This window comes from Oryzias melastigma, linkage group LG3, assembly GCF_002922805.2.
Source record: "Oryzias melastigma strain HK-1 linkage group LG3, ASM292280v2, whole genome shotgun sequence".
Taxonomy (NCBI): Eukaryota; Metazoa; Chordata; class Actinopteri; order Beloniformes; family Adrianichthyidae; genus Oryzias; species Oryzias melastigma.
Window position 1 is genome coordinate 10,218,833 of NC_050514.1, and position 13,504 is coordinate 10,232,336.

General features: G+C 35.9%; 2 protein-coding genes across 2 annotated transcripts in view; one reads left to right on the forward strand and one right to left on the reverse strand.

Moving 5' to 3' along the window:
* tmem208 (transmembrane protein 208) overlaps nt 1-1,348 on the reverse strand; it is a 3,547-nt gene extending 2,199 nt beyond the window's left edge. The window contains exons 1-2 of the mRNA XM_024294728.2: nt 1,155-1,348; nt 29-124 (exon numbers count right to left, since the gene is read on the reverse strand). Of these exons, the coding sequence (XP_024150496.1) occupies nt 29-124; nt 1,155-1,160 (102 nt within the window). The 5' untranslated portion in view covers nt 1,161-1,348. The remainder of the gene's footprint in view (nt 1-28; nt 125-1,154) is intronic.
* Nucleotides 1,349-2,075: 727 nt separating this feature from the next.
* Nucleotides 2,076-9,068, forward strand: slc39a1 (solute carrier family 39 member 1). The gene is made up of 4 exons (XM_024296295.2): nt 2,076-2,342; nt 4,187-4,317; nt 4,632-4,946; nt 7,050-9,068. Exons 1-4 carry the CDS (start codon nt 2,228-2,230, stop codon nt 7,401-7,403), a joined length of 915 nt encoding a protein of 304 aa, XP_024152063.1. The 5' UTR covers nt 2,076-2,227; the 3' UTR covers nt 7,404-9,068.
* Nucleotides 9,069-13,504: the final 4,436 nt, after the last annotated feature.

Below are 13,504 nucleotides of genomic sequence, written 5' to 3' on the forward strand. Positions count from 1 at the left end.
AAACCGAAATGTTTTCTTTTATACTTACATTGGCTCCAAGGATGACCCTTGTGTAAAACTTGAGTGTTGCATTGTTCTCCTCATAGATCTGCTTCTTTCCCTTTGTGCCAACTTTACCTTTAGGCTGTTCAACAAAGCACACAAAAGTGTATCATGTATCACTACTTTGAGTTATATCAGCTGATTCACACATTTACATTAAAAAAACACTGAGATTGTGCTCATTTATAAGATTTGTTTTTTTTATTTTAATTTAAAAAACTGCTTTTGTCAGTATTTTATCTTTTTACTGAAAATTTGTTGTGTTTTGTGTTAGCTGTCCATGTGTTCTTCTTGTAAATATGTTTTTTGAACTAATCAGTCATAGCAGAAACTGAAACTTAATGTAACAATAACAATAAATTACAAAGATTTATTTCATGTGATGTGCTGCCAGAGCCATTTTCTGTTTACTAATATGATTTGGTACCTCTTTATACCTGTAGTTCATTGTAAGGAGGAGGGCCAATTTTTGACCAAGGTATAAGAGACAATAAAGACAACATGGCATTCATGGACATCGTTTAAATCTATGATCAATTATATCATCATTTAAGTAGGTCAATAGCTGCATATCTCCTGCACAGTAAAACTGCAACTTTTAAAACCGACTCTGTGTCAGATGTATTGGTAAAAATGTTTCATATTAATGAAAAAATTGCATTTCCCTTTCATATTAATGTGAAATTATAAACACTAATATTTTAACTATAAATTGGTGGTTAAAGAAAAGCTGCTCTTTTCTGAGGTGTCAGCTTACTTTGTTGTAAAGTTGACGTCTAGGAAGCTTTATTTTTTTCAAGGGAAGCTCCAAGTCCCGAATAGTCTATTTTGACATCTTTATATTTAGCTTAAATATGTATTTCGGTTTATTTATGTGCTTCTTCAGGAGTAAATAACAGCATCTGACATGTTAAGTTCCTGACAGAAACCAAAAAGTAGCTGTAGCACCTCTTGAATAACTTCACTGCTTCTCTTTCTAGGAATGAATGGTAAAGTGGATCATGCTGCAGTGAGTCCCAGGCAGAGCAGCACCAGCCAGGTGCAGTGAAAACTTGAAAGTTCGTGTCAGAGAGTGAACCAGTGGTTTATACTTCAGTGTCTGTTTCTCTCACCGCCATCCTCTCTCTGCTGTTAATCTCTTCCGCAGCGTCTTCTGAATTCCCACCGTTTCCACAGCTTGTCACGTTTCACCATCAAAAAACAAACATCTATCTGAACGCCGACATTTCTTCAAACACATCAGCATTCAGAAGCTCTCCTGTTCCGGCCCACGAATATGTCGTCATCACCCTGCTGCGCTGCCAACAAGTGTTCTCGTTAGACCTGTGAATATGGCGCCACCTGTTGATTGTAGTCTCAAAATAAATATAAAACTAAAGTCTTTGAAAGAATAAATAAATAAATAACATTTAGGCAACTAAAATGAATGAGTACATAATATTAAGAACAATAGTATGAATTAATATTCATATTACTGTTCTTAAAAATGTTCTTGAAATGTTAGAACTGATACTATTTCATTATTATTATTATTATTATTATTATTATTATTATTATTATTATTATTATTATTCAAAGTAATGATAATATTTTGTTATTACCATTAATAATAATAATAATAATAATAATAATAATAATAATAATAATAATAATAATAATAATAATAATAATAATAACAACAACACTAAAATAAAATAGGGGCTTTTTTTATAAAACAGACCTGTTTAGTCTTTAAAACAGACATTGAAAAAAGAGTAACTATTCTTTTCTTCAAACTGTTCGTGCTAAATACAGAAAAACTGCATATTTTATAAATAATCCAACGAAAATGCGTACGATGTTGGAAAGCGAGAACATTATACCCAATTTTATTTTTTATTTGTTTCGTAGTAGGATTGAAAAACAAACGTAAGTGAGCAATAAATTATTTTTGTTAATAATAATTATAATATTAGATGTTTTGTGTACTTAAATTTGAACGTGAGCAAAAAGCGAAACAAAAACTACCAATAGTGTTTTGACCCTCCGCGCTCCCTGTAGGTCCATTCTGAAAAAAACACAACATCGATTGCTCTCTGCGCTTTACTGAGGTTCTCGCTGTCCACTCGTGATGTCGCTGGTGTGTTGACAGGCTTTATGTTTTCCCTGCTCGGTGGAAAACCTCCCTCGCACTAAAAACTGAAAGATGGAGTACCTCCTCCAAGTAAAAATCGGAGCCTTGATCGGTTTGTTGTTGTTGACTCTTCTGTTCGGATTCATCCCCGCTAAAGTCAAATGGTTCAGGGAAACAAACGGATCAGGTAGGTGAATGTTTTGGTAGCATTCACACACATATAGGTAGCTATTAACGAATTTGTTTACTTTTTATGTACATTTTTGACGTCTTAAGAAAATGAAATTACATAAAGGTTTCTCTGCATCTCACGAGTTTTTAACGTCGGTAAAAACTAAAATTTTATTGGAATTAATCAATTTTATGTTTAATAAAACCGGTAAAAATGTTCAAAAAAGTATTACTGTGTTGTTTCAATTGTTCCATTTAGATATTCGTTGACCAAATTCAACATTTTACTAACATTTTTGTGTTCAAGCATTTCAAAGTAGGACAATTTACATGAATAAAACAGCATTCAATTCACTAATCACTTCCCTTAAAAATGTTAGATCACAAGTGTTACTGATTGAATCAAACACTGTTGGGAAACCGGAAGAGGTGAAGAGATAAGCTTAGCGGCGATAAATCAACTTTTGGAGCAGTTGTAGCCCAAACATTCTCATTGTTTGTGGAAATGATGTGATTAAAACCTTGTTATCAGTGAGGAGCTGATTGTTAGCAGTCCTGCTGCCTGTGCTGGCAGAAGTCACATGATGAGGGCGAAACCTGAGGCTCAACGCTCCCTGACCACGTGATCACATTAAAAATCATGTCTGAGTTCAACACAGATGGAGAACTTTAAACCGATTGTATGGAAGTGAAAGCATCTCTTTCTGTTACATCCGGGTTGTTTTATGAAGCTCTGAGTCATGCTGACCTCTATGTTTAAACCACATGATTCTCTATGAGGAAACTAACTTTCCTTTGTATTATTATTATGTTTTGTTATAATTAAACAAAACAAACATAGCACATATTTTTTCCATTATGTGATCATTTTTTTAAAAGACAATAAAATACATTTATTTTATTTAATCTCCTTTTTTGAGCAGAAAGTCCAAATGAGATTCAAGGACCTCTTTTTCAACGGTCAAGAACCCCACGCGACAATTCATGAAAATAACAAATTCTTATAAAACAGACGGAAAAAAATGTCAAAACAGGGACAAGCCAATGATTGCATTTCCAGGTCTTTCAAAAGAACAAGGAGCTTAAAGTCCCTCTTCAATCATCTATTATTGATCTATCATTGATCTATTTTAAAAGCATTCCCAGTGGTATTTTCATTATTATGTCATTTTTAGACAAAATTAACAAACCTGTTTCATTTTTTTAGGTCATAGTTTTTGCAGAACACCAGGGGCTCTTAAGAAATCCCCCTTTGAGTTATGGGCAGGGCTGTAGGCGCAGAGTAATCCAACTCTTTATGTGTTCTCCCACTAGCTTACAGCCCCTCACACCCCTCAACCTAACATTACACAAAAATGGCGAGCAATATTGGAGCTATCCAGCCGTACAGTTTTAAGACTGATGTCAGCTCACATGAGAAAAACGCATAAGTACAATTTGTCTACAAGTTAATACATTATAATGGAGCGGAGCAGGGAGCTTGTGGCCTCCAGATTGTAGCTTTTACATCACAACTACAACAGCATTTTATTGTCTTCTCCTGATTCAGCACAATTTAAAAAAAGACATATTCAGAAATGCAATTTTAGGAGTTCAGTGCAAGGAGAAATGATGCTCCAATAAGTCGGTTCTTGCCGGTTAATTCCTAATTTCTAAATATAAAAAACTCAGTTTAAGAGTCAACGATATATTTAAAAAAAGATTTAAAAGACAGGCCATCATCAACTATAACACCCAAAAGCATGTTCCACTTCAGTAACTGGAGGACATATTCACAAAACTGTTATGATGCATTCATAGACCCAAAACATGTTCAGCATGAGTTTTTGTTTTAAGTTCATTGCTAAACTCTATTGACAGAATATCACCGGACAGTTCTGAGTTTGATCAGCTGCTTTGCTGGAGGCGTGTTCCTGGCAGCATGTTTGCTGGACATCATTCCAGATTACCTTTCGGACATCAGCGCAGCGCTGGACAATCAGAAGTTGGAGGTACGTCTGGCTGCAAACGGGAACTTTCTTTACTAATTCAGCAGGTAGTTTCATTAGAAGTCACTCGAATTTAGGAAATATTTAAACCTACTTTTACATAAGAAAGGCAAAAAAAGGATTTTTGTAACAATACATTGATGATTTATATTTTTATTTTATTTTTGTAAACATTTTTAGAGCACATTTGGTTGTTTATGACATTTCTCACATTCTTTGATGTTTATAAGACTTATTACATTCTGGTTTTGTCATATTGTAGTGAAAGCTAGCTCACACCCTACTGAACCTGTGATCTTTGTCTTGGTCCTAAACAGACCAGCTTTCCACTCCCAGAGTTCATCATTGCTGCAGGCTTCTTCACTGTCCTCATCCTGGAGAAAGCCGTCATGCACTTTCGGGAGCAAAGAGGGGCTGGTGAGGAGAGAGCGCCCCTGTTGCCAGAGAACAGGAATGGACACGGACACGGCCACAGCGCTGTCACGACCCCCGATCTGGAAGGCAGCGCCCACCATGTCCACGTGGACTTCCAAGCTCACTCCCCCTTTCGATCATTCATGCTGTTCCTCTCACTTTCACTACACTCTGTGTTTGAGGGTCTTGCAATCGGCCTTCAAAACACAGACTCAAAGGTAAGCTTGAAGAACTAATATTTTTTTTTTGCTTTTGGTTCTTCCCACAATTACCTTTCACATTCACGTTGTAACCCAACAACTTCACATGTTTCTGTCTAGCAAAGCATAAATTCAGTTTGGTGGGATCATGTTCAGTGGAAGTTTCAGAGGAAATGAATCACATTCTCATGAGTCTTCTGGTCACAAGATGACATAGCTTGCAGTGCATTAATGCCAATATAGAAACTGGTGCGAACAACGTCAGTATTTTATTGCATGTAAAACTCTCGAGCTATATTCTTGGTAACACACGTTAAAGTTTAAGTAAATGTCAGTAAATGCACGTTTCAGGCTTCCACATTCAAAGCTCTTGCGTTCATTCATCACTACTTAAGTTTCTGACTGTTTTCAGGCTCTACGTACAAAACGTGTGAATTTAAACCAATCAGGGACTGCTTTTTAATTCAATGAAGTCCAATGGTTTGAAAACTGATCATGGAGGAAAAATGAATCATTGCTGTTTGCTCACCATCAGAATTAAATGACACCAAGTCGTTCATATGTTGGAATAGAGCTGTGAAAGAAAAAGTCTAAGATTTACGAGATTTGCACCACTTTGACATTTCACACCCAGACTCTTCCAACAATAGATGGCGGACATGCACTAGCAAACAGCAGAAAGAGAAAAAGAAGCCCTTCCCCTGCTTGTCTAGTGTGAACACCATGGTTTAAACGTGTGTCTAGCATGTTTTTGAACACATAAACATGGACTGTGTGTCCGTAGCTTTAGAGCAGAGGTGTCCAAATCCAGACCTTGAGGGCCAGTGTCCTTCATGTTTTCCAAACAAGCTGCCATAGAAGCTCCATACTGTAAGAGGACCTGGCTGCAGAAAACAACATGGCCCTAAGATGGCGCCAGAGCATCACCAGCCAGAAGTCCTCAACCGAAGTTTGAACGAAGTTAGGGTAAGAGTTATGGTTAGGAATCTGAATCGCAAATTAAGCTTCCGGCTACAGTTGCGACATTTCCGCTAATGATAAGTTTAATGTTGTGTTTGGGCACCATCTTGCGTGCAACCAGGTCCCTCTCCCTTACTGGCCAAACACATCTGATCCAGATGATCAGCAGCAGATCATGGAGGATTTACGGAAAACCAGTAGGAGGCCGGCCCCTAAAGTCTGGAGTTTTACACCCCTGCTTTATAGTTTACTACATTTCTTAGGATTGTGTTTTTAATCAAATTGAGCCTGATTGAATTATTTTTAAATACTTACAATTTTGTGTGCTCTTACATTGTTGTTAATCTTAATACACATAATGACATAAACCTTTTTAGGTTCAAATCTAGTAAATGTCTTCTTGTGTGTTTCTCTTGTAATTTAGGCTTTGTCAGAATTCCTTCACTCAATATATAGTGCGTTCACCATTTTGTAGTCTTAGCGAAAATCCATTATGCGTAGATGTCACTACATCAGCGAATATAGACCACAATGCACTGCAAATAAACAATTTTGGCCATAAAAAGTGTTTAAATGTAATTTTTTCTAACAAACTATCTACATTTTCATCACCAGAGCATAATGAAGTCATAAATAGATGCTGTAAAATGTTCGTATTAATTAGATTTTCCCTTAGTGAAATCTGTGAAGTCATTTAGAAAAAAAAAGTAGCAAGAATTGCTTTCAAATCCAAGTCACTAGATCAGGGGGGTCAAACTCAATCGCACAGGGGGCCAAAATCCAAAGCACACCTTAGGTCGTGGGCCGAACAGGATAAACATTTATTAAACATGCTAAAACTACATTTTTTTAACTTTAAAAACATAACTGTTTAACATTACTATGAATAAAAACAAGCAGGAATATTATTCTGAATAAATCAACTTAAACCTAAAATAACTTTCAATACTTTACTCTCCATAAAAATATATTTGGTCAAAATTATACAAGTTTGAAATAAGTGCAAGATAACATCAGGACATTAATAATAACAGAATAAAATGATCTGGAGGGCCGGATATAAGTACTTAACTTTGACATATGTGCACTAGGTATTAGTGTGGGAGTTTGGACATAGCCTGTGACTCCTCCAAATTAACCCCAGTCCTCCATGTTCTCCAGGTCTTAGAGATCTGCATCGCCATCCTGGTCCACAAGAGCATCATAGTGTTCAGCTTGTCAGTGAAGCTGGTCCAGAGCGCCGTTCGACCAGGGTGGGTCGCCGCGTACATTTTCGTGTTTGCCATGATGTCACCTTTAGGCATCGCCATCGGCATCAGCGTGGTGGAGGCCGCTCTCACAGCCGGCGCTCTGATTCAGGCCATCCTGGAAGGTCTGGCCGCAGGGACATTCATCTACATCACCTTTATGGAAATCCTGCCCCACGAGCTCAACTCCGCTGGGAAGCAGATCCTCAAGGTCCTCTTCATCCTGCTCGGCTTCACAATCATGGCAGCGTTGACGTTTCTGGGTTGAGACTTTTGCCTTTGCAAACCGACGCGTCCACCACGAAAGGATGAAGGGTTTTGTGCCGCCTACTGAAGTGGCCTCGCCAGCGTTGGCCGCATTAATGCAGAACTACTTTTAAGCAGAAGTGAAGAAGCTGCTGCCGCACTGTTACATCAACTGCCCTGATTTTCATTTGTCATCGTTTTTAAAGGCAGTCAGAGGCTCTGACATGATTTGCACATGTAGTTTTAGAGAAAACATTTCAGAGGAAAAACAATCTTTTACACGTCCGCACATCTAACTGACCTTGTTTTAATCCACTTGGATCCACTGCTTTTCATTTTAAAAATGCAAAGGAAATCACTGGAATGAAGGGCGTGGTTGTAAATACTGCATGTACTTCAAATATATATACTACGGCATCCCAAAAGGCTGCATAACATCTACAAGTCCAGACAGAGATTTTTTTTATTTTTACAAAAAACTGAGTGCCTTGTCACTTTTGTACAAATACTTCACTGGTACTGTTTTTTTTATTTCTTAGCCTAAGCTGCAAGGTTATGGTCGCACATTCCACTATTTTGTTTTTTGGTCTTATTTTTCGTTTCATGTCTTATTTTTCTCATAATGTTGCAGTTTTTACTTTTGTTCAGTAAAATAGCATAAATATGCGACTTACTGGCTTTAGCTGTCTTCAAACAAAAGTTGTTTTTTTTTACAACAGTACAGTGCATTAAAACACAAAAAGTGTATCTTTCACAAAGTTATAGCACCTTAAAGCAAGTTAGTTTTTATTTTCACATTGTAGATTGAAATCATATATTTTGTGTCTCTGTTTACACTTAAATAGATTTAGTCTATCAATGTATTATGTGCATTTAGTTATCAGTATAACTCCAGTTTCAGTTTTTTATTCATTCAGCAAATTGTTTACTCATTTGAGAAAACAAACTCAGAATAGAAATTCTGTTGCTAGAAAAAAAATAGTAGCTACATCTAATATGAAGAGGGTTTGTGCATTTGTATTACAGCAATTATCCAAGCAGTGAACCAGACGTCTTACCTTTAGCTTACTGTTTGAAAAATGGTGAAAACATTTTGAGTTTAAGCCTGAATTCATCTCATTGTTTTGATTTTGTGCCTTACATCGTTTTATAGAGATTAATCTGATCAAATTATAGTTATAAACATGCAAACGTCATAATTTGTATTTTACTAGTTCACTAAAGCAGTGTTTAATCAAGTTGTGTTTCTTTATGGTGCAAATTATGTCGTAGAAATCCAGTTCTGATATTATCTTTATAATTTTTTGTACACAAAGATAGAAAATCCACAATTTTGCAGCAAAAGTTTTATGCTGGTTTATTTTTGTTGCAGTAGACTACTGCTGCCACCAGGTGGCAGTGTTAAGCTACAAGTCCATGCTTTGAGAAAAACACTCTGGATTTATTCATATATTTAAATGCATTTTCCTTTAAACAACTTTGGACTATTTGATGAGTTAGTCTTCTGAGTATGAATGAATGGAGAGACAATCTTTATAATTCAACCTTCTAAAAAGTAGAGGAAGTTTTAAGGTCCTCAAACTGTCAGAATTATAACTTTTTTCTCAAATGTAACAAAAGTTTGTCTTTTAACCAAAGAAAATTCCCCCAAAGGTCTTGGGGGCAATAAAGTGTTTTTTTAAACAAATATGAGAAGAATGTTTGTGGTCCTTTAATTGTTGATGTTGTCTTTCCTCTCTCTCATTGGTCTGATTTTGCTGCTTTTTTTTACTGTCAAATCATAAGCACTCGCCTTGGCAGCTGAGCTTTTGGCTTTTGTTGTTCTTTTGTTGTTCTAGTTCTTCATTTCCTTTTTTGTGTTCTTGGAGTCATTTTGTTCAGCTTGTTGCTCTAGACAAGCTTTTCTAGACTTCTAAAGTCTGTTCTTTAGTTTGTTGGCACAGTAAAGTCCTTGAAAACAACCTTCTTGAAGAGAGATGTGTTGATGCAACAGTACTGAAAAATTCCCTAATTATTTATTTGAAGTGCAGTTTTTCAGTAAAGTAATTCTAGATGTTAATGACCAACTTTTTCCCTGATTCTCTCCTGCTAAATGATTGTATGATAAATTTCAGTCAGCCTTTAGGCACCATCAGAACTCCAAGACTGCTCCGATCAAGGTGACAAATTACACTAGTCTGAATGCAGATGCTACAAACTCTGCTGTTTTTTTAATATAGTTGTTTACAATTTGATATAAAAGATACAAATAGACTTGGTCTTCATGCTTGAAGAGGTGAGCTTTTCCACACATCAGTAAATTTGTGTTTCTTAACAGTTGTTGAACTTATCCCAACAGAAGAATGATGTCATCCTTCCTGAGATTCATTTAGTCTGGCAGCAGCTGTTCAAGTGACTCTTCATTCAACTAGTCTGACATTAATCAAGTCAAATCATAATGACATTAACGAAGGCTGAGCACGACACAAGCGGCACATAAAAAGGTCACTCTGAAGACAACAGCCTGTGGGACGAGTGGAGAGATCCTCTGCAAGACTCTTGAACTAATAACACTCGATATGAGACGACACGACTCAACAAGTACCGGTTCTCTGACACAGAATTATTTTTAAAACAATGCATCTTAGCCCTCTACTTCATATTCATGCTTAGTGCTTGTTGCAAGGTCACGAGGGAATCTGAATCATACACCAGATATTAGACCAAAGCCAGGATACACCCAAGACAGCCACACAGATAGACACACTCATGCCCTCTTAAAGACCCAGTGGGGATTTTAACATATTCTTATTGCATTTTTTTGATAGTGGATACATTAAAAATTGGGCTAAAAATTACATTGCTTATTTTCTTGTGAATCAGGAGCAGCTGAAAAAATGCTGTTTGAAAAATAGATTTTTGTAATAAACCCACGAGCAAATTTCTAATAAACTACTGCAGCTTTACAGAAACTATGTCCTAGGAAAAAACAGTTTTTTTTTTGGCCAAAAACACTATAATTGTGTTTAAAAATCCACTGAGAACACATTTAAAATAGATCAGAAGATGATTGGAGTAGCTTTGAAAAAAAAATCTCAGTCACTTATCACTATATGAAGAATATTTTTTTGTGGGAGGAAGCATTTTTTCAAAGAGTGAGGAAACTTCACAGAGAATGGAACCTAAGACTTCACGCTGTGAGGCAATAACGCTAACCATCACGTCATAGTTTAACTATTATAACTCAGATTTGCTTTACTTGTCCTTTTGGCAATAGAATTTGTTCATCACAAGTTGTTTTTTCCAGTCTTGCTCATTTTTATTTTCTTTCTTCAAGTGAAAATTCCTAACATTTAGAGCTTCAATGCCTTAAATGTTAGCTTCTGCTCGCTCGTCAAAAAAATGTATAAAAGCTCATCTTGTAGTAGGACAATAACAATCACCATTTCATTAAAGCAGTCATTGCTCTTCCATGTTTTCCATTCGTCACTGGTTTCTCCCAACTCTGGTTATTGGTTTCACACAGGAAAAAAACTAGCTTCTCATTGATTTCACTGCAGAGATGTTCTCATCAGCAAGCCTCTCCACTTTTATCGTAAACACCGGAGTTCCACAGAGATGTGTGTTCAGCTCAGCTCTCTTTACATTTTCCTTGATCGGTTGTATTCTCAAGGACACTTTCAGCACCATTGTGAAGCATCAACCACTGAACATCAGGGACCTTTAACAGGGAGGGAGGCTTGGCCCAGGTAAACAGAGCATGATAGACTCAACAAGCAACACCAGCAGCATCTCCACAGATCCCACCCATCATTCCCTGCTTTCAGAATGAAGAAATACGGCAATGAATACACACACCAGCTTTATTTACACCTCATTTACACTTAGATCTAAAGTTAACACATATCTTTCTTTGCACATTTCATGAATCTTGATGGGTCTTACAAATCTGAGAGCAAATACTGCTTCCTCCACCGTCTTGTTTGTTCAAATAGAAAACTACTGCAAGGGATTTTGTTGTGCTGTTAATAATTTAAAGTAACCTTTTTTACTTATTCCAACAAATGTGAAAAACATTACAGTAAACAGAAAAAAAACAAGCAATTCATTATTTTAAACTCCACTCTTTGCTTTTTTTCTGGCAATTTCAAGTAAAAACTATCAAAATCTTTTAAAAAAAGTATTCTGGAAAGATTTGTACCTTTTATAGTGATTTTTCCATGATCATCCTTTCTAAGGAAGAGTTTTTAGGACCAGAATTCGCAGACAAAAAGGACTGCTTTGATGTGACACATGGTGGTCCTGTTAACACGTTTGTCTCTCTGGGGGAATAGCAGGTCATTCATAAACTCTGCTAATGAGAGGCTCTAATGGCAGAACAATGGGACAGTAAGTTTGCCAGCTCTACAAAACAGAGGCCTCAGTGTGTTCAGGACGGAGACGCAGCCGAGCTTTGAGCTTCAAGGGGGAGAGACATGGGGGAGTCCATGGAAACACAATTTTCTCTATCCTGTACTTCTGCAATTTCCAGGTAAAAATTTGAGCAAAAATCCAAAACTTTACAAAGATATAATGAAGACACCTTTTCAATCTAGGAAGGTTCCATAGCAGAAAAGATAAAAAAAAAAAAAAACAACTCAACTTAATAAAACTGAACCCAGATGACCCTTTATGAAACTTTTCTGCCTTAAACTTGACAAAAAATAAATAATAGTAAATTCTTTGTATGTACTTAAAAAATATGAAGGTGCTATTGACATTGATGTAAACATAATGTGCAGTTTTTTTTTACTATTTTTTATATTAAAAATGCAGCCATAACACGATTGATATTTCACAAAAATGTTATTTTGCTTTTGTTTTCATAGCTGTTTAATATATCAAACTATCTGCATTGTGTTAATCTGTTATTAATGACTAGCATTACAAAAGAGGCCGGGCTGTCTAAAGCCGTGCAGTCATGGGTAAATGATGCATGATGTGAGATGCAAACCCAGAGGTCCCTCTTAAAGGATTTCAAGGAATGCATGGAGGAATGCTCATCATGAAGCTCAAAGTGTAAATGTCCTGTCACAGTCACATGACACCCCCGGAGGGATAAAGCGGCGCTGAGCTGAAGCCTCACTTCTCATGTCACATGTGCTGCTGGGTCAACACCCGCCCTCTGTAAGGTAAAAGCACCAACTATTGACTGTCTAATCATGTGATAATAATACATGTCTATGGGATAGAGATAGAAAAATTCAACAATATTGTTTCATTTTGTTAATTAAATCAGTGGAACGCTGCCCAGATCAGTAAAACAGATTTCAATCTAAAATCCTGAGAGAACTTCCTAACTTTTTATTTTGTTTTGGGGGCAGTCAGAACATACCAAACACAATTTAGATAAGCATAATTTTGCAACAATTATAAAATAAACCATCATGAATTTTATATAAATAATTTAGGGGTTAAGTAAGATCATATATGAAACATTTCTCCTCTTAAATGTCCCTGAAATACAGAAATAATTCTACGAACACCTAAAGTACAATTCATTATGTTGGTGGTGGTTGAATGTTATTCATAGGATAATGAGTCAAATATTTACTAGTAAATTGCGATAAACAACTGCTCAAAATTGTAAAAAGTGAATCTGATCAGTTTTATTGTAAAAATATCCAGCAGGAGACATTTGTCATTTTTGACAAATTAAATTACTAACTGTGACTTTGGACATTTTTGAGACAATAACAATAAGTCATATAAATTTACTGGTATTTTGTTATCAATTCTAAATCATTTTTAACTATTTGGACAGTTTTTAGGGGTAAAACGAGCTTCCTGTTCACTAGATTTTTTTGTCCATAATTTGATACGTTTTTGTCCCACTATAATGATACAGGTTCTTTTGGAATTTGTGGATTTTTTTTAAATCGAACTTTTATTTGTTTTGCTTACTTGTAGTCATGACTTAGAAAAAAAAGCCTAGTCTGCAAAAACTTGTTTAAGGAAGTAAAAAGAACCTTGTTTCAAATACTTTCTGTCCTGCAAGAAAAATATTTTTATCAATAACGTTTTCATTAACAAAATAATTTTAAAAAAAGCATATTTTAGTGACTAGAATATTTTTCCTAAAATAAGAATTCTGGGTAAGACCAT